Raw genomic sequence first — 21,969 nt, forward strand, 5'->3', positions numbered from 1 at the left:
TATTTAAAGCACATAAATGCAATGATTTTTCAAATAATATTTGTTTAGAATCATAGAAAAATATTTATATAGCGTAGAAAAGTGGGTTAGCTTATTTAGTTGTGTCTTTTAAATCTACTTACTGAACTACAAAATGTGTTCAATTTTTGAAAAGGAAATGATCAAAAATAATGAATATTAGATCATTATTATTTTTAAAATAAATCTGCATTTCTCAAAACGTTAATTGTAATTGACATGTAACAAATATTTTTTACTATGCAAACATAGTTGAAATTAGATCAGGTTTCTCAGACGTTTTTGATGATTAATTATACATAAATAAGCTAATATCCAGCCAATATAGTTATAAGAAAATAAAAATTGAATATAAATATAATAACTGAATATAAATTCAAAATATTTATTTTTAAATATTGGGGGGGCTCAAGATAGGCTTGAGCCCGAAGGGTTAAATATTGGGGGGGCTCGAGCCCGAAAGCCCATACAAGTCGCCGCCTATGCTTATCAGATATATTAATTGAACCTAAACGCCCTGGTTTACGATCGTCTTGTTCTCACTTCTTCTTAACTCCTATTAAACACTCAAACAATCTTCATTTGCTTTTTCTGGCCCTTTTCTCTGGAACTCTCTACATCCTTTTCTGACTACTTTTCCATCACTTCCATCATAAGTTCAGAGCGGATCTTGAACATCGTGGAAATAGCGCTTTATAAACTAATTGATTGATTGATTGAAAATCGAATTTTCAACGTTAGCTTATATATTTTATATAAAATTTCCTCGTAGCTCTATTGCTTGCACTTGGTTATCTTTTTTAACGCACGCGTGTGTACGTATGTGAATGTGTATGTTTCGATCACACGTGTACTTGTATATATATCAATACACACACAGATATTATAATTAATATTTAAATATAAATATATATAAAATTTCATTATGGTTCCATTGCTTGCACATGGTTATCTTCTTTGTTAACGCACAAGCACACGTGTTGAGTTGCAATAGATAGCTGACATTTTAATCAGAATTCATTTTTCAAATTTGGTCATGTACATGTTGTTTTTCCCATTTCTCCCAATTCCCGTCCATCATGCCCTATTTCTTAAAATTGCCATACCCGAAAATTTGGTTTTACTAATGCCCATGGGAATCCCATGGGAACCATGGGGTTCCCGCAATTCCCGTTCCTATGCTCACCTCTGCTACACACATACAAAGTGATAGATTAAATTTTCCAAAACATGCCTATACAGGTGATATATAGTTTTTGATTACTAGCAAACCGAATTTGTATCAGATTGAGATTGAAAAATTTGTTGAACGTTACTGTTTGAAAATTTATAAAATTAAGATTCAGTGTGGCCGATTTTTTTTGGCCGAAACCGTGACTCCGGCCGAAACAACATTATATTTGGCCGAAACAATATTCGGCCGAAACTTAACAATCGGTCTGTTTCTATTTCATAGTAATACTAATGTTATTAACATCTTCGTAGGACCAGATATTCTAAAATGGTACTATTTGCCAAGAATATCATTCGTCATTGTCATCAGGTGGTAACTTAAACTCATCTCCTTCCTTCACAAGATGTACGTGCTCTGGAGCCTCAAATTTTGTTGAAACAAACTGCATTCCAGCAAAATGAATGCAAAAATTGAAGACATTCATAATTATGCCTTAAAAATGAAATATTATAATTTTATTATTTATTTACTTATTTTATATATTTTTTTTATTTTATTTACAGAATTACTTATTTTAATAAACATTTACACATTGTAAAATCGTTTTTATACAACTTCTAAAAATATAGGGAAGATGTATTTTAAAATTATCATTCTGAGTTTGTAATCATTTTAAGTTGCGATTTATCATAAAATAATTTTATAAAAGTAACAAATGAAGAAAGCATACTAATGAAGTTAAATAAACTTTATCGCAAAAGTTCAACACAGTTAAACGAAACGAAACAAAGATGGTAAACTTGTAAAATGATCGTTTTATTTGTTCGCTTGCAATAAAATAATTAAAATGGTTTGAAATTTTTACTTATACTTTGAGGTCTTATCAAGCTTAATTTTCTTCTCTCACGCCTATAAATAGACTGACGGAAGAGATCATTAAAAATGTAAATATCTTAGTAAAAAATACCGAAACAATCCTTTGACTTCCACATTCACATATTTCACATTACAAAATTGTACGTTATTCATATATTGATAATGGAGACAAACAGAAGAATTGTAAGATGTGAACATTCAGGTCTTCCAAACAAAGTGGTTAGATAATATTATTTTATTTTAGATTTTATTTATTTTCTAATAAATTTCTGTCATTCAATTAAATGAATTATATTAATTATATTTTTAAAATAATTTCTTTGTTTCATAGGAAGAAAGACTTTTTTGATTTAGTTAATATTCAATTATATAATTTTTCAGAAATATGATTTCAAAGTGAAGATTGGCCACAAAGCGGCTTTGAGGGAGAAACCGACACCAGAGGGCTTTACGCACGACTGGGTAATTTTTCTGGAACCGATAAATATCACGAGCAACGGTAAAAATTGTGCAAACCGGCAGGAAAAATTTAGGAAGACATGGAATTTGGAGGCTGTCATCGAAAAAGTGGAATTCCATTTGAGTCCATCGTACAATAACGCCATTAGAGGTTGGATTGGCTCATCAGATTAATAATAATTTTAGCGGTTTTATTTAAATTATTATTTCACTAAGTTATTAATATTTCAGTTTGCTACAAGGAACCGTACAAAGTGGTGGAGTCAGGTAACATCGGGTTCACCCTTCCGATCGACATCCATTTGAAGAATGAAGGCCATCCAAAAGTGGTAAGATTCGTGTATACCATGTTTTGGGGCGTAACGGAGTGGGTGGAATATGAACGATGCGAAGGGATCACCTTTGAAAATCCAAGTCTCAACTTCTACGAAAAGTTGCTTCAAGCTGCTACGGTTGGTCTCTTCTATGTCCATTTCTGTTGTTTAATTTTACAATTAATTTATCATATTAATAAAAATTTATTAAAAAATAAAATTCTAACGAGATAAACGTTAAATAATTAAACAGGGTTGTAATGACGACGACGACGACGACAACGAGCACAGCTACATTAGCTTCACCGATGTTTTTGATGTTAACAACTATCACAAAACCTGGGATGTAACTGCAACATCAACTGCTGCAAGCTCTGTTACTACCAACAACAATAACATCGTTATCAACAAACGCAACAGAAACACTAAAAATGCACAAAACAAATTGACCGTCAAATCATCACGTATGGTAGGATAAAATTTTTGAAATAATTTTTCACTCAAAATATAAAATTTAATATTTAACATAATTTAAATTTTACTATAATAATGATTTTCGTACAAACGGTTTAAAATATTGTTGGTATAAAGGTTTTAATTTATTTTTTTTATTAAAATCTAAGAAAGCAAGTAAGGTTGGCAGGAAAAGGAAACGAGACGACGATGAACACGATGACGACGACAACAGCAACTATATCAGCAACAACAATAACACTAATCTAAATAACTGCAGTAAATACAAGCGCAGGAATAACAATGTTATAAGCAAATATAAAGATAATGATGATGTCATCATTTCAGCAAACAAGCCCACAGATGAGATGAAATATGAACAAGTGAAAAAATGTGTTGAAGAGAATCACCACCACAGCAATATAAATTCTAGAACTAACAAACATGCAAACAAATATCAATGTAAACATCGAAATTATAAAGGCAAAAGCAATAAACATGAAACAAACAGTTTGAATAAAGACAAAAATGATTATGACGATGATGTCTTAAGCTTTCAAAGCCATTGTATAATCGAGGTGGAACAAAAAAGAAGACCTGGTCGACCAAAAAAAATTACTAAAATGATTGAGGAAAAGAACGCCGACGACGGAAATAACAGCAACGACACTAATCCAGAACAAGTTCTTCCAATGAGTGAACAAGCTCGAGTGGAACATGACACTTCAGTGAATTACACACTTGATGTAGAAAAGAACAACACACTGAATAACATCACCGATGTAAAAACAGTTGAACACAAGCAAATAAATAGACTAGCTTATTTCGACCAAGACACTCCACTAAAGAACACACTCAATGTAGGCACATTTGAGAACAGGCAAATGAACATGCAAGATATTTCAGGCGCAACTTATGGGAGTCAGGACAATACTTTAGTTAACACACTTCATGTGAACAAAGGAGAAAATTTTTGCAACCTGCGTTTAACTTCTACACCTGTCAAACTAAAAGAAGATATCACCCATCTGCAACCAATTATTGACCCAACTACAAACACTGACACAGTGTTCGATGCTACTGTGTTCAATGCTACTGTGGCAGAAATTTCAAATATTAGTACTAATTATATCGACAACTTTAGTATTAAAACAAAAAGTTTTACTTATGACAGTCCTGTATGTACTGACGCCCAGACAACAATTATAGCAACAACTACAACATTAGAGTTAACGTCCACAACAACAACAACAACAACCTCAACATCAGCGTTAGCATCAACAACGGCAACAACGACAGGAACAAAATCTCGCTTAAAAATCAAGTACAAACCGACAAAAAATGCAATAATAGCGGATGAAGGCGTTGTAAAAGTTTTCATACCAGAAAATATGACACACACAGAATACTTCAAAGAATTAAAAGAGGAAATCCTACGAAAACAACAAGTACTTCATCATCAGCAACAATATGCGACATGTTCTTCTGATCAATTACTATACTAAATTTCACAGAATGTTCTGCATGTTGTGAAGACCATTTTTACATAAAAAAAAAACGTTCACTACTTGCTCACTGATAACGCAATTTGAGAACTAAAAAGTACTTATGTTTTTGAGTACGTAGTTGCATTTCGTTTATAACCTTGATTTTTTTTTAGCTTTATAATTTAACAATTGATTTACTAACATGACAATTGTAACCGATGAATACTCTTAAACTCTTTATAATCTAGAATAAACAATTTCAATTGAAAGCGTATAAAACAGTGAAACGAAACAATCGAACGAGTATCGAAACAAAACTGAGAGTAAGTGAAACATGAACAATTCAATAACAAGTTTGTTGGTTTTTATTTAACAATGAATTTCATCATCACATGGAAATAAATGGAAACTATGAACTGAAATTTCCAAATGAAAAATTATTAATGGAAAAATATTTACATGATTTACAAAAAACTCTTTACATATATAAAAATATTCTTCAACTTACAAAGAAACTAATTACATATAAAAATATTTACATACACAAGCTTATTCACATAGAAAAAAACGTTTAAAAACAATTCGTCGTTATCAACTTTATAATATAAAGTTTATTTTATATGGTCTCCATCGACCCTCATCATTTCAAGGCTAAAATCACCAGAACTGAAAATGTTAAACTACCTTTAAATATTTTTTTAGAAGTACTTGCATCTCTCCATGCTTGAATAACATTTAGAGTCATTAAAGCCGAGTTTGAACTCATGAAGCAAAATCGTGCGAATTTCCCGCTTTGACAACATTTTTTGAAAAAGCTTAAAAGCCGATAAAACAAACCACCACGATACTCATTCCAATGTGTTTACATAGATAAATAATTAAATTGTAAAATGATATATGACATTCCATGGTGGCCAAAAATAATTTCCTAAAAATAAGTCCATTAAGCAAATCGTTTCAATATCTAGGGAATGTTCTGGATTGTACTGGAACACCTGAAGTTGCCGTTTGAGCACGCATACGTGCAGCCTGGAATAAATGGCATCTCCTTGCCTCTATATTGATGCGGCGTGACATCCCACTACTATTACGATCAAGACTTTATAAATCTGTGATACGTCCGGTGTTGTTATATAATGCAGAAACATGGCCAATGACAACCAAACTGGAACAACAACTTCAACGAACCGATATGAAAATGCTCCGATGGATGCAACGAATTAGTCTGAAGGACCACATCAAATCCACCAAAATCCTGCGTCGTGCTGGTTTAGATGATATAAAGGACGAATGCCGGCAACACCGTCTGCGGTGGTTTAGTCATGTCAAACGAAGTAGAAACAGTGCCATAACTTCTCTTGCAGATGTTGAAGTACCTGGCACACGTCCTAAAAGCCGTCCAAAGAAGTCCTGATTGCAAACAATCGAGCAAGACATGAAAGCTCTAAATTTAAATGAAATGGATACAACTGATCGTCTAATTTGGCGCCAAATGTTGATGGCAAAGAAAACAACGTCCTACCTCGGAAAACCGGGTCTCTGGACGCAAAACGAAGATTGATTTGAAGTCCATTAAGTTGAACCTAGTAAAAAGCAACATTGTTTCCCCATCAAGTTAAGCAATAACATTAAGACAAATTGAATTTGCTAAAACTTTGCTGAACATTAATTTACAGGTTTTCCTTAATTCTACAAAAATGAATAGACACATGTGCTCAGCAAAAAGCTGCATCTTCGAAAATTGTAAAAAAGTAGAACGAATCATCAAGTACGTACAAACTGTCTCTTTATAAAATTGAGTCAGCTAAATTTTCAACAGTAACCTAGGTGAACCACAGGAAGAAACCTGCAGTATCTGCTTGGAAACATGGTCGGTTGTTCGCACGGCTACAGCAGAGCGTGCATCGACGAGGGGAGAGGGCAACATGCCAACTCTGCCGATCTCCATTCCTCCTCACCATCGACATCATAATCAAGACTACGAAGGAGGAAGTTAATTATTTGAAAAAATAACACACTTATTATGCCCATTCAATGAGCCGACAGAACACCAAATAATTATACAGTCTTCAAGTCATCGAGCAGTTCCTCAACATCATGAGGTGCAATGTGACCATCGACCAACTGTTTCTTCCAGACAACAGTGCTCTTCACAAAAAGTTTACGATTTCGTCTTTCAACTGCAACTTTGGGTTGTGTAAACAGCTTTTTGTAATTTTTTTATGTATGTAATTAGTTTCTTTTATGTACATAGTTTTTATTGTATGGAAATAGTTATTTCTGTATGCTATGTATGTCAATAGTCTTTTGCATGTTAAGTAGTATTTTTGTATGTAAATATTTTTTTCCAATGTAAATAGTTTCATTTGTATGAAAATAGTTTTTGTATGTTAGTATTTTTTTTATGTTAATAGATTTTTGAATGGGATTGTGTAAATATTTTTTGTCCGCTAATGTTTTTTCTGAGTGTTAATATTTTTTGAATGTAAATAGTTTTTAGTACGTAAATTTTTTCTTGGATGTAAATAATTTTTTGTGAGTTCCGTAAATATTTTTTATTAATAATACTTTTTTTTGATAGTTCATAATTTTCATTTATTTCAATGTGGAGATGAGATTCATAACAAAAGAAAATCAAATACTGCTGTTACTAAAATGTTCTTTTTGCACTAGGTGTGTATGTGTGAAAGTATGTGTCCATGTATGCGTGCAAGTATGCACTAATGCGTTTGCATTGCATGCATTTCGGCGCTTTTGATAAAATTTATTTATTTTTGAATTTACGCTATATATATATCCAAAACAACAACAACAACAACAACAATAATAATAATAATAATTCGGTTAAATATATGTAATGTAACTAGGTGCAAGTAGCCCGTACGAACTCGTTGAATATGTATTATTATTATTGCATTGTTGTTACTAATATTTTTGTTTTAACTCTTATTATTATTAATTTCATTACATTTGTTGTCAGTTCTTTAAATCAGCAAAATCGCCAAAGTAATGTGAAAATTTGATATAAAATCTAAAATCAGCTATATAGGTAGAATTGGTTTAAAAATAGCAAATAACAATAAATTGACTAAATTATGGTTTTAAATCATTTGAATTCAAATTTTACTCAACAATTATTCGTATACTTTGTTTGTGTGTTGTTGAGTTCCTTGATCTTTGATATAATAAAATAGACATCTAACCATTTTTTCAAATTATAAGAGACGTCCTATATAAAAATTCATCCTAGCTAGGATGATTTATTTTGCTTACATTTTACCACTTTATTAACCAGAATATGATAAAAACCGTTTCATCTAAAATTTACTATTCTTTTTAACTAATAAAATCAAATGTACTTTTACTTACTTTATATATATATAATACTTACTTTATATATATATAATATAATAAAGCAAGTACTACTGACTTGCCTCTATCTCTGGAGGTCAGCCTTCCATTTCTTTACAAATATTATAATTCGGTAACTGTACTAACGTTCTAGGTTGATGTTTTCATTGCGCAATTTTTGTGCCAACGTTTGCCGTCGTATCTTGTTCAACTTCGAGATAACTTTTTAAACGTTCTTACGAGTTTTTGTGTTTTTTTTTAGGTTTGATTAAATTACATTCATTTCAGTTTATCAAACAAATTAATAGTGTTATGACAATTTTTGTAAAAATTTTAAAAATTTTCTATTTTTCTAACCGCGTGTTCACTGTTTGGTTTGATTTTCTGAAAAACGAACCAAATAGTGAACTTTTTCATGTTGTCCTCATTTTTACAATGTCACAGATTATTACACTGCTTCTTAATTTTAGGTTAACAAATACAATCATAAGTCTTAAATCTTAACAATCTAACGGACCCTAACGAACCCTTGCCTAGGCTGATGAATCTAATCTTCTACTAATCCTAATGCAGCATAATCTGCAAAATTTGTCTAATTCATAATCTCTCTCTCTCTCTCTCTCTCTCTCTCTCTCTCTCTCTCTCTCTCTCTTTCTCTCTCTCTCTCTCTTTTGTGTATGTGTGTGTAATGTGTAATCTAAAATGTAATTTGATATTTTTTTTTGTCGGTTAATTATTAAGTAATAGCTAATCCTAATGGAATGCCAATGACGAATCTTCTAACATGTACTTTCGATTTGTTTTTTATATTTTATTGTAATTTCATTAAGATATTTTTAATTATTTTTTAATTATTATTAATAACCTCAGGTTACTCAGGTTACATACAAAAGAGAAGATTAAAGAATGGAATGTAAAAACGGTGAGAGCCCTGACAAATCTTACATAGCACCATTGACCTGCCTAACTTGTCGAGTCTTTTTTCCATGCGAGAATGGAAACGTGCAGAAAATGATGGAGACTCAGAAGTCTCACCATCAAAGTGACTGGCATCGGTTCAACTTGAACAGGAAAGTAGCCGGCCAGCCAGCTGTCTCACTCGATGTCTTCAATGAAAGACTGCTTCTCAAGAAAAATGAGGTTTCCTTCTTTTTTAAAAATATTTTTGTATCATCTTGCTAATTTTATTATATCATCAATACATTGCTTTTAATGTTGCAGATGTTTATTAATTAATATCAAGAAATATTCTTCTTGAATTAGTAAGTAGTAAGTAGCCATCAGCTGAAATTATTATATCACTAGCACAATTGAAGAGTCAACAACTGAATTCATTCTGGCCAGGCGACAGAAGAAAAGCCAACATCGTGTTACTGTGCAGTTTGCAAGAAGAGGTTCTCAACTGCGAAGACGTTCGAGGAGCACAAGAGATCCAACAAGCATATTCAGGCTGGCAAGTTGGCTTCCAAGTTAACTGAAGTTGGAAAAATGACACAAATAAATGTGGAGAAATCCAAAGTCTTTTCAGCTTCAACAGACAAGGATGATTTGGACGAAGACATGGGTGTGTTAAATATTTATCTTTTTTATTTTTTTTATTTTATTCAATGTATTTATTTAAAAGTGACATGAAAATAATGATATGTTATTCTCAAAACAGAGGAGGAAGAAGTGTCTGACGAAGAATGGAACAGCGAGCCTCTCCCTGTGAACGCATGTTTGTTCTGTTCATGTGTGAACAAGGATTTGGATGAGAACATTGAACACATGAACCACAAACACAGCTTCTTCATACCAGACATTGAATATGTTTCTGATTTGTGTGGGCTCATGACGTATTTAGGTGCGCTTCTTTTAATAAAACTGTTAATTCATTAATTCATATTAATAGGCGATGAATGGTTTTTAAAGTTTGAAAATTATTGTAGATGGATGATGAATTATTAGTTATTAATTAATTAATTAAATTAATTAATTAATTGATTAATTAATGCTACATTCAGTTGACATATTTACCAGCCTAGTTTACCACTAAAATTCATAATCTCTGGTAATTCTTTTTTACAATTCCGTGTATTTCGTCGCCATCCATTAAAAGGTGAAAAAGTAGGCAGTTTCCACGTGTGTCTGTGGTGCAACAAGACGCGGCGATCTGGGGACGTGCGGGCCGTCCAACAGCACATGATGGACAAGGGGCATAACAAGATCTACTTCGAGAGTGAGGCTCTCATTGAGTTTGCTGATTTCTACGATTACAGGTTTGTTGGTGTGTCAGTTTGTGCGCGCGTGTGTGTGTGAGTTTGAGTGTGTTTGTTTGTGTGTGTGTGTGAATTTGAGTATGTTTGTTTGTGTGTGTGTGTGAATTTGAGCGTGTTTGTTTGTGTGCGTGCGTGAATTCGAGTGTGTTTGTTTGTTTGTGTGTATGTGTGTGTGTGGTCACAATGATGTTTATGCATATTTATGTTTCATACCTGCTTATTTATTATACATGCAAATATTAGTGTACAAATGACTTTTGGTCGATGACACATGTTTTCAGTAACACGAAGTCCCAAAACATCTTTTGTGTTTGTTATTTTGTGGGAATGTGACTCATTGTTAGTTGGGTGGAGATTCTGTTGGCATTGCTAGTTGTGTAGTAATCAAATCTAAATCATGGCGTTAAATGATTTAGAGATTGATTAAGCTACTATTTTTATTTATTAGAAACGCATTCAAATAGATGGCATATTTTTTTTTTATAGTTGCACATAACGCTAACATTGCATTAATCACAGTCGTAATCACCTCTTCATTCCAGAAAAAGTTACCCAGACTTCAGAGGTGGCGATGATGAAGATAACAAAGATGATGATGATGATGGTGATGAGATGGTGGGCAGTTCGTCAGACTTGGACCTCAATGACCACAACTTTCAACTGAAACTTCCATCTGGTCTGTTTGCGTGTTTGTTTGTGTTAGTTTGTGAGAGTCTGCATAGTTCCAGCTTGTAGATTTTTTCCTTTATATCCTACTTATCTATTTATATTTTCAATATTTTTTGTCCCAGGCGCTATCATAGGTCACAGGCAGTTGTTGAGATACTACAAACAGAAGTTGAGGCCTGGCAGACAGATTGCCGTGCACAACAACTCCTCATCCATTGCAAAGGCCATACTACATTACAAAAAGCTGGGATGGACCGGTACAACAGGTGTGTCTGCGTTTGTGTGTGCATGGGATTGTGTGCTTGCCGATGCGTGTGTGTGTGTGTGTGTGTGTGTGTGTGTGTGTGTGTGTGTGTGTGTGTGTAATTATACTTATACTGGCTCATATCATCTTGTGGTCACAAAAAATTATACAATACTCATATTTATGATTATATTCGTTTTCATCATCGTAATCCTCTACGTATACACCATCATCTCAACGCAAAAGGTTCAGCAGCCCTTGCCAGAGCAAAGGATATCGCCTACGTGCACAAGTTTCAGTCCAAACATTTCATGAAACTTGGAATCAAGTCAAACAAACTGCAGAGACATTTCAGGGATCAAAATTTTGGCTTCTAATTTAATTGTTTTAATTTATCGTTCATTGTTAAGTCAACTTCGAACAACTTTTTCACCATAGTATAAATAAAATGAATCGTGTAAACAAAGTGTGTTCGTTCGTTTAAAACGTTAACTTTTATATTTTATTAACGCAATTCAGTAATGAGTGTATGAATTGAGGCAGTCGTATTTAAAAAATTTTTGGAACCTACATTAGGTGTGTCATTGATGTTCCAAACTTGGTGGCGAGCCGAAGCATTCGTTCATCTTGATTCAATTTGTTTCGATGATCCGTTGTTTTTCCACCCAATTCTTATTCGTCTTTCTACTCATCCATGTGTTTGTCCACACGTTCAGCGGTTTATGAATTTATTTGACTGCATCAGAAACATTTTTCGATCTTTCATTTATTCATTATCTTTGTTTATCCATCTTTCTGTCCATTTACTGCTACTTCTGTCTATTCAATCATCCATCCATTTAAAATCATACATCCATCTATCCATCCATCATCCATCTATCCGTCCATCTATCCATTCATCATCCATCTATCCATCCATATGTTAATCCATTTTCCCATTCATTCATTCGGCAGTTCATCCATTTAATTATCCAGATTCATGCATTCACTCATCCTTCTATCTGTCCATCCACTGATCCATCCTTGTAATCAGCCGGCGATTCATCTTGAATGAGGTCATCTCTGATTAATTAGATGGGGCAGTATGCATGTAAGTATGTATGCATGCATGCATGTATGTATGTATGTATGCATGCATGTATGCATGCATGTAGGCCTGACATGACTAATTACTTCGCTTCGCGTTATTTCTGCATTTTGCTTATTTTATTTATGTTTTGTTTATTTTTTCAAATTGTTTTTTAATGTTTTGTTTATTTTGTGTTTTGTTTATTTTGCTTTTCTAATGTTTTTTAAAGTTTTGTTTATTTTGTGATTTGTTTATTTTGTGATTTGTTTATTTTGTGTGTTACGAAAGAAAAAAGAGTACAACCGAAGAACATAAAAACTGATGGAATGCACGATGTATGTAGAATCAAGAGTATCTGAAGTACAACACAGAAACCAAAAAAGGAACATCTAAAAATTTCGTGGTTTGTGACGTGACATCTGTACATCGTCTGGTTGAAATGTAAGAAGAAAAACATCCATAGTTGATGGAAATAAATTTAGGTTAAAATATCAACTTGAATCTTGGCAGATATATGTCTGTTTAGTTTTTTTAAACTGTTTGGTTTAAGTATCACGCTCTTTGAAATTATTTGTTGTGGAGTAATGAACAAAGCTGTCACATCCTTAATAGCGAATTCTCTTTTTTTTTCAAAACGATAGCCTGGCTTAATCTTGAAAGAAAACGAATGAATTGTAAAACAGTTGTACGTATATTGCATGGAGACTGAGAACAAATGTAACCTAATCTTACAGGAACTGGCAATTTGTTTGAAAAACTGTTTCAAAGATGAAAAGTTTTATTTTGACAGATTGTATTTGTTTCGTTCATTTTTTTAAATGCAGCATTTCATTCGCCAATCTTTTCGACCAGTCACGCAATTTCAAAAAATCGTTCATCAGTTGCTAGGACTTTTTTAATCTTTTGACGTAACAGCAAACGAACGAATTTATCTGCTGGGCTTTTAAACATGCAGTCAAATTTGCCCAAAAACGGTCTTACTGTTTAAAACGTTTAAAACTGTTAGATAACCTGACAAAAATAGGTGGTCGTCAACTGTAATATGATTGGGGGCCTACAATGAACAGCCAGGAACCAATGTAAATCAGGTCCCGGCTGGTAGCAGTAATCATTTTAAAATCTAATGACGTTTTTGTCGCCTGATAAATGTCGAGGTTTCTCGCTACAGAAAACCACGCACAAATGGATTTTGTGGGGCGTCTGATGACAGCGTTTGAGTGATACGCATAATTTGTAGTGACGGACGTCGAGCGTTGCAGGTACAACAGTGCAATGAATGAATGAATGAATGAATGAATGAATGAATGAATGAATGAATGAATGAATGAATGAATGAATGAATGAATGAATGTCATTCAGTTTGTACGTTGCCTTTGTTAAAGTGTTCATGTGTCTGTGTACTAGAAAATGTACGTATACATGCAACCATATTAAACACTTTCCCATGTAAGTTTTGATACACGAAAACGCATGTTTTAAAACCAAAATAAAGTATGAAAGTTAGCGAGTTATTGTGAAGCGAAAATGATTTATCTTCCCAACCGATTCTATAGAAAAGTTGTTATACTCAGCAAGTTTAAACTACATAACTAGAATAAATATAAAGGCCTTCGCTCACTTTTAACAGTCGAACAAGAAGCTTACTTTCGGAGGGAATTTGGAGGGTGATTTTTTATCGTTCGAGTCAAAAGTTACGATCGTATGTTTACTAATTTCGGAATATTGCTTTTATTTAAAATGTTAAAATTAATTTTTTTTTAAATTGTTTTTCGATGGGGTAATTAATTACTTTCATTTGATATAAATTTAAAAAAATAAAATCGACATTACCGAAAATAATTAAAAGTTGAAAAATTGAGGTTCTTTGCATATCCCTGCTTCAACCCATAAGAAAGTGTTGTATATTGGTAAATAGGCCTCCCCTTGGTTTAAACGATGTCATATTTGTTTGCAGAACATTAAACCCTGATCGCACAATTGTAATTGATATACACGTACTAAGACCAAGATAAAAACTTCTACATAATTGTAAGGTAACTTCTAATAAAAAAAAAACCGAACGACGACGGGGAAATATTTCTTGGAAATATGATTCGGTCGAAGCATGGAGTCACCAGGAGTTTGCATCATTTGTTTTGTTTGGAATTATCATCTCGAGTTAAGGCCTGTATGCTGTGTGTTCATCTGACTGGCTGATTCTATCGTGACGTGATGTTATTTAACGTGATATGATGTGACGTGATATGATGTCACGTGATGTTACGTGATATAATGAGACGTGCAGTGGAATGTGATGTGATAAAATATGATGTGATATGATGTAATTTCATGTTAGGTGATTTAACATGATACGATGTGAAATACTTACTTAATAGTGTGTTTCAGATTCTTTCCAAAGTTATTTTAAATTAATTAGGCTTAATCAAACGCTAAGTGAAAAGAACCGCAATTAGGAATCTTTTGCTCAAACAAAACACATTTATCTACATCCACAGAGCAATTGAATCACATAATATATAGAAACATATAATACATACAAACATGATACACACACCACACACACACACACAAACACACACACACACATGCACACACACACACATATATTTATGTATAAATATATTTGTATATTATCGCTTATTAGGTGCTTGCATACTTGTTTGTCCTTGCTAATTGAGAAAAATACGCTAGTACCCTGCCGTGACTGAAAATAAATGCTGCATGAGACGATAAGAATTTTGTTGTTTGTGCTAATGGTGAGTTATTGTTGTTGGTGATGGTGAATTATTGTTAGAGGCGATGGTGAATTATTATTTGTGAATTATTTCTTGAGATGGTAAATTATCGTGATTATGGAGGTGAATTATTATTTGTGAACATGAATTATTCGTGATTACGGTGAATTGTTACTTATGAACATGAATTATTATCCATGATTATGGTGAAAAATATTATTTGTGATGGTGAATTATTCATAATTATGGTGAATTTTTATTTTTTAGGTGAATTATTGTTTGTTATTGTGGTGAATTATTGTCTTCGGTTGACAGATTGCATTCGAAATACGCCAGCTGATGTTTGTTGACAGATGTGAATGAATGTTGTTGATGGTGTTTGTTTGCAGTTGTTAATGCTGTGTTGTTGAGTTGTTGAGTTGTTGTTTTGTTGTGTCGGTGTTCTGTTCAAATATTTGTTGCTCATATTTTCGGATGCTTTGTTACTCTGTTGACGTTACACTGAGAGAAAATCTGCATTACACTTTTCTTTGCTTCTAGATTTCGTTATCAGATATATTTTTTTGCATTGTTGCTCTTTTATGTTGTTGTTGTTTGTGTTGTTGTTTGTGTTGTTGTTTATGCTGTTGTTGTTTGTGTTGTTGTTGCTGTGGCTGGTTTTCTTATTGCAAAAAATTCGCGTGTTTGTCTTATTTTTTGTGATTTTAGATGTTCTTTTTTATTATGTTTACAGTTTTCAATTACTATGGCTTCGATATTTGCATCATTTCGTAATTAACGTTTTGGAATATGATTATGATGTTACCGCAGAACCTGTGGAATTTGTTTCAAAGTCATGCTGTGTTGTTTGCTGTATGCGCGTGTTGTGTACGTGCGTTGTTTTTGCGTATACATGTGTTTTGTATATGCGTATACATTAGGGTGTCCCAGAAATGCACGGAAATTTTTTTTTTAATTAGTTGATGTCTCACCCTCTGAAAAGTGTCTCTTGGGTACAATAATTAAATTGGTGAAGTTACAGCTCATTTGAACAAGTTTGAGAGGTCCCCCAAGGGCTTTTAAAATTTTACTATCGAGTTAATTCAAAATCCATATCAATAATCTTAAACAATATGCACAAAATGAGTGAAATAAAGCTAGAAATGCAAACTAGTTTAATTATCTTACTGCAGACATTAATTATAGTTTAAAATATTATTAACAATTACCTGTAGAATGGGTGAAATACTTTATTAGAGAATGCAAAAAATGTATATTTTTAACCAGTCAACTCGCTATGTTACTGGTGTGGTCAACGTAGATTGGTTGCCTGTCCTGCTCTCATCCCTTGTTGATGGCACTACAAAACTTCTTGGAGTTCCAAGGAGTTCCATCTGGATTAGGACGAGCAGCTACTGATGCAGTTCATGAACAGATAAAATCTTGAAAGTGTGAATCAATGGTTATTGGCATGTGCTTTGACACGACAGCTTCCAATACTGGAAAACTCAATGGAGCTTGCACTCTTCTAGAAGAAGCCATGGGACGTAATTTAGTATGGATGGCTTGCCGTCATCATAAGTTTGAAGTGCTGCTTGTCGGTGTATATAGTGTTTGTCTTGGAACATCCACTGGACCAGAAATTTTATTCTTCAAAAAATGGACAGAAATGAATCACACACCAGAAGCCAGATCAACTACTTTGATAATTGTTTCAGATGCAATTAAAGCATTCATCAAATGTCAACTTGAGGTCAGACATTCTCGAGATGACTATTTAGAGTTTCTACTTCTTGCTGCACAAATAGCTGAACTGCAGATTGATGTAGCCATTCGCAAACCTGGTGCACGGCACAGGGCACGATGGATGGCAAAAGCCATCTACGCATTAAAAATTGAACTATTATTCACCGTAAATAAAACCATTTTAACTTAAACAGCTCGAGAATTACAAGATATTTAACGTTTGAATCGGTTTATCATTTGTGTTTATCTTCAATCATGGTTTTCATGCAGGCTCACTGCTGATGCACCTGGGAATGATATTTTGTTGATAAAGCGTTTGCATGACTATGACGATGCAGTTCTTGGTTTGACGATTAAAAATGATGCTGCGTCATTTTTGGTACATGAGTCCAGAATTGGCAACTCTTGTTCTTTTTTCATCTCTCCTGTATGACAAAGAAAAGACTGATCTTGTCCGCACAATACAAGCAGATCGAGGCCCACATCTGATGAAAACACTACCACAAAGTTTTGACAATTTGCGTGCGTCTAAAACATTTTTTGAAACATCTAATATTGATGCCAGTTTTCTTGATGTACTTGTTGAAAACTGGTCAGATACTCCTTCTTTCCAAGTTGCAGCAGTGAGTGTTTATAAAGAATCTGGTTTGCATCAATGACTCTGCAGAACGGGGAGTAGCGTTGGTACATTTCAATGAAACAATCACCAAAGACGCAGAGCAGAAACAATTTTTCTTCAAGTAGTTGAACAGCATAGGAAAAACTTTGCAGAATATAATCGTGAACTGCTAGCAAAAATTTGAATTATTTGCATTAATTAATATTCAAGCGAACTGAAATTCAATAAAATCTTGTTTTTCAATCATATTTGACCTAATTTTTGAAATTAAAAAATAAAAGGCATTGCAGATTTATATATTTTTTCACAATTATATATTTTGTTTCATTTGTATAAACAAATCATAAAACATTTATAATCATATCATATAACACTGTATCAAAAGTTGGTAGCGAACGATCAAACACCAAAATCGGAAACTTTCGACCCCTTGGGGGACCTCTAAACATTGTTCAAATGGGCTAAAATTTAACAGGTAAATTACTGTTACCATACAGACATATTTAATGGGGTGAGACATCAATATTTTAAAACTTCATATTTTTGGGACACCCTAGTATACATGTATATGTTGTATGCCTGTGTAGAATTTTTAATTGTCTTTTGTCTATCTTATTGTGAGAATGATTTTTAGACGGTCTATTGTTTGGGCCGTCAGGACTAATTTAACATTTGAGCGAACATGTTGATGAAGATGGTTTGCATAAGAGTCTGATCTGAATTTAGATGCATTTTTGTTGTTGCCTTTTAAAAGAATTTTTTTGTCTTTCAATAACGGGTTGGTTTTTTTGTGATATGTAGTAACTTAGTCATTTCATGTTGAAGTGACTTTGGGCACGTTTTTTCATCTAATGTTTTTGATTTGTTTCAACTTCAAAAAAACTCTCTGCAGAAGAAAAAGCAATAACTCTCATCAATCGAAGTCTGATGTTTTTCATCCAATTTTAGAAAAAATTTAAAAATTCACATATCCATAGTGATTTTTTTATTTTTATGTTCGTTTGCAAGTAGAAAATATCTCAGCACCAAGATGCCCCACCATCTGCAAGCTAGATGTCACCAGACGTCGTCATCATCTGTTTTAGAGGTGTTGTTATCAAACCTTAGTAACTTCTATCAAGAACTCATCTATAAGTTTTAAAACTACTTGCGGCGACTTTTAAATTTTTTTTTATATATAAATAATTTAATAATAAATGCCATTCATATGGTATCATTAATTCGTGCTAAATATATGAATATTAGTAACGAAATGATCCATAGTTTTGTAATCTATGACTAAAATCTATCTCGATCAAATGTAAATTGGTGAAGGTAGAACAATTTAAATTTTTTTAATATGGTTAATCAAATGTTTGAAGAAAGTGGTTTCAGTTAGCAAATAATACTTCAAAAAAACCCAAAATGCAGACGACGAGTTGCAGTCGCACGTACATGTCAGGCTTGGAGGTGAAAGCTTATAACTGTTATGTTGTGTTCGCCTGTTGTTGTCTTATAAAATTTAATTTTCGTTCTTCCAAAATATTTTCAACCTTCTCCCATAAGAGCTTAATTATTTCCCAATTGTCCAAGTCCCATTAAATGTTACGCGGTTTTGAATTTTTTCACAAACTATTAAAGTCACACCTGAATTGAAATAGGACCATGAATTTTGTTATATGTTTTGTCATTCAATCACACGATCTCTTTCGTAGAAGTTTATTATTATATAAAGTATAAAATTTTACACCATGCATAATATCAATATAGTTTATATATTTATTTTAAATCATAAAATTAATTGGAAAAATAAATTGATCCAGAAAATTTGACCTGTCACTCAAAATTGCATCCTCCGCCTAGTAGGCAGTTCATTTTCAGAGCTGGTCACTCTTTCAAAAGAGTCGGTGTACAAAAACGCCGGTTGCACAGCGGCTATATACTTTTTTTTAAAAATTGATGTAGCACGTGCGTTAACCTTTTGAATGACTTACAAAGAATTAGGATTATGTCTAACCAACATAGCAGACATTTTCAATTTGAGGATCTCAAATTTCATTCCCGTAGCCGGATCCCGCCTGGCTGGCCGCGGTTTTCGTCACGCTGCTCCGTATGTCTGGAATGCGTTACCTCCTTAAGACAATGTTCCTCGTTGAGTCTTTTCAAAAAGGGATAAAAAACTCATCTTTTTAACACGGGCTCCGGGCGCCTCTGAAGCAGCTGTGCGAATGAGCGCTTCATAAATGTTTATATTATTATTATATTATTATTAAAAGATATACAACTGTATCATTACAGAAGGTGTAGGCAGGTTAAAAAAAGTCAGAGTCGTAATATTTAGATCCGACTTTGCAACTCTTCTCTATCATTGTAAAATTTTCTGCATTGAATAAAATTTTCAACTGGTGTTTTTTTTAAATAGATATTAGGTGAAAAATTATTCTATATATGCATATATACTATTTATATGCCTTATGTACTAAGAATTCTATAACTTTCTAATGGGACGTTCCTGAAAATAATTACACGGTAATTTTATATCATACAATAATTATCTTCTACATCAAAGACACCCATGTAGAAGTTACTAAAGTTTAAATAATGAAGTTAAACTTACGAAAAAAATTAAATAAATTTTTGAGAGAACTACGGAGAATGTAGCGTAATATAAATGATGATCGCTGTAGCAAATTAAATCTGTCGAGAGACAAGCGAACATAAAAGTGCATCAGTTGTGGATTGGGTAGAGAAATAGCGGAAGAAAACAGGCCATGACTGATTAATGACGCCGCTCTGACGATGATGTTGCTAATAAAAAATGATTAACAAAATTGAGAATGTAAAAAACATACTGTGGAAAAAATTGGAAAAAAAGAGAATGATGAATAAGAACGGTAGGCAGAGTTGGGTAATGTGAAATTCAATCTGTTGTTGTAAGAGTGAAAAAAATTAGCCCCATAAAATGAATTAATAATTAAATGAGATTTCAGAAAAATATGGTTTAATAATAATTAAAAAATTCAACAAAGCAAAATTCAAATAAGTTTCAAATCCTGAAAAATATTATGTATAATTAACCAAACAATTTAATTATCCGTTTGGTATTTTTTAAAGATGTCAACAACAAGCTCATGTCACATGTACACACGCAACAACGCACCACACACACACACACACACACACACACACACACACACACACACACACACATACACACACACACATACACACACACACCCGGAAACGTTCCCTCGACAAGTTATTCAGGTCACTGATAAATAAATGATATTCAAATGAAGTGCTTATTTTGAGGTTTTTATTTTTTATGGAAAACTCAGTAACAAGATTGTTTGATGTATTATTGATATTATTCTCACACAAAAAAAATAAAAATTATGAATTAAAATATCAATATGAAAAATGAAAAAAATGTTTACAGGACATTCAAAAAACTATTTACATGCAAAAGAGAATATACATGAAAAAATTATTTAGATAAAAAAACATACAGAAATATTTTGAATGTAAAAAAACTATTTAAATATAGTACATTAATTACAAAAAACTATCTACACGACTTAAGTTCTCTGTGTAAAGACGTAATCATAAATTTGTTGCACAGCATCCAACAATTTATCTGGAGCAAACATCTGATCAATAGGTACGTTGCACCTCATGATGTTGAGATAGTGTTCGATGACTCTAGGGCTGTATTTTATTTGGCGTTCAGGCGGCTGAATGAATGGGCATAGGAAGTGTTGTTCTGCCAAATAACTGACTTCCTCCCTGGTAGCCCTGATGGTGGTGTAGATGGTGAGGAGGGATGGGGAACGGCAGAGTGGGCATGTTGTCCTCTCCACTCTCCACTGGTCGATGCACGCCCTGCAGAAGCCGTGCGAACATGCGTCCAGGTATGCAAAGTTTGTTTCAATTGTTTCTAAACAAATGCTGCACGTTTCTTTCTCATGTTCTAGTTGATCATTGTTGACAGCTTGGCTGAGTGAATCTGATATCGAGCCAGTTTTGATGTATTTAATAATTCTTTCGGCTTTAAAACAATTCTCGAAAAGGCAACTGTTTGCTGAACACATGTGGCTGTTCATATTTATTTGTTTGCTAGAAAATTAATCGGATATTTAAAAAAGAGTGTTTGGCGATGAATGGATGAAAAAGTTATCGAATTTTTATATAATAGTTTTTGGAAAATTGTTGGCAAATTCAATTTGTCGTAACTTAGTTGAATTTTACAAATAGAAATTTAGAACAGGCTTCTAAAGTCTGATGGCTGATGTGAACGCTGGCTGATCAACTTGGTTATGAGGTACTTCTATTCTTGTCTGCCTTTTATAGATAATTTTTGGCGGGTAGATCACTTAGGACCATTATGTCAAGTTAAAGTTATTTTAAATTTCGCACTTTAGCAAAGTTGTTATTAAGCAAAAGATCAAAGCTCAAGTTGTTGTTACGTAAGATCTAAGAGCCACCCGACAAGTGTCACTTAATCGATCTGTCACTCACATCTTCCTTTCAAAGTGACAC

General features: G+C 33.1%; 4 protein-coding genes across 4 annotated transcripts; 3 read left to right on the forward strand and 1 right to left on the reverse strand.

Moving 5' to 3' along the window:
- Positions 1 to 2,751: 2,751 nt before the first annotated feature.
- HELRODRAFT_146759 (hypothetical protein) lies at positions 2,752 to 2,982 on the forward strand (the record flags this gene model as incomplete). The annotated part of the gene is made up of 1 exon (XM_009029385.1): positions 2,752 to 2,982. A coding segment is annotated over one exon (231 nt), but the record flags the coding sequence as incomplete, so codon positions are not given.
- A 5,379-nt stretch (positions 2,983 to 8,361) lies between these two features.
- Positions 8,362 to 11,763, forward strand: HELRODRAFT_107851 (hypothetical protein). The gene is made up of 8 exons (XM_009029386.1): positions 8,362 to 8,394; positions 9,012 to 9,272; positions 9,477 to 9,696; positions 9,793 to 9,975; positions 10,231 to 10,390; positions 10,933 to 11,066; positions 11,182 to 11,325; positions 11,550 to 11,763. The coding sequence occupies exons 2-8, from the start codon at positions 9,039 to 9,041 to the stop codon at positions 11,678 to 11,680; spliced, it is 1,206 nt and encodes a 401-aa protein (XP_009027634.1). The 5' UTR covers positions 8,362 to 8,394; positions 9,012 to 9,038; the 3' UTR covers positions 11,681 to 11,763.
- A 4,782-nt stretch (positions 11,764 to 16,545) lies between these two features.
- On the forward strand, positions 16,546 to 17,022 carry HELRODRAFT_164451 (hypothetical protein; the record flags this gene model as incomplete). Its single annotated transcript, XM_009029387.1, has 1 exon — positions 16,546 to 17,022. The coding sequence occupies one exon, from the start codon at positions 16,546 to 16,548 to the stop codon at positions 17,020 to 17,022; it is 477 nt and encodes a 158-aa protein (XP_009027635.1).
- Positions 17,023 to 21,008: 3,986 nt separating this feature from the next.
- On the reverse strand, positions 21,009 to 21,533 carry HELRODRAFT_164452 (hypothetical protein; the record flags this gene model as incomplete). The annotated part of the gene is made up of 1 exon (XM_009029388.1): positions 21,009 to 21,533. One exon carries the CDS (start codon positions 21,531 to 21,533, stop codon positions 21,009 to 21,011), a length of 525 nt encoding a protein of 174 aa, XP_009027636.1.
- Between the last annotated feature and the right edge of the window lie 436 nt (positions 21,534 to 21,969).

Source organism: Helobdella robusta, assembly GCF_000326865.2.
Source record: "Helobdella robusta unplaced genomic scaffold HELROscaffold_6, whole genome shotgun sequence".
NCBI classification, from domain to species: domain Eukaryota; kingdom Metazoa; phylum Annelida; class Clitellata; order Rhynchobdellida; family Glossiphoniidae; genus Helobdella; species Helobdella robusta.

Bases quoted from the DNA above. Each gene is read 5' to 3' on its own strand.
- HELRODRAFT_107851 (XM_009029386.1), top strand. From the start codon at position 9,039: ATGGAATGTAAAAACGGTGAGAGCCCTGACAAATCTTACATAGCACCA. The intron at 11,067-11,181 runs GTCTGTTTGCGT...TTTTTGTCCCAG, and splicing joins TCAACTGAAACTTCCATCTG to GCGCTATCATAGGTCACAGG. The intron at 11,326-11,549 runs GTGTGTCTGCGT...TCAACGCAAAAG, and splicing joins GGGATGGACCGGTACAACAG to GTTCAGCAGCCCTTGCCAGA.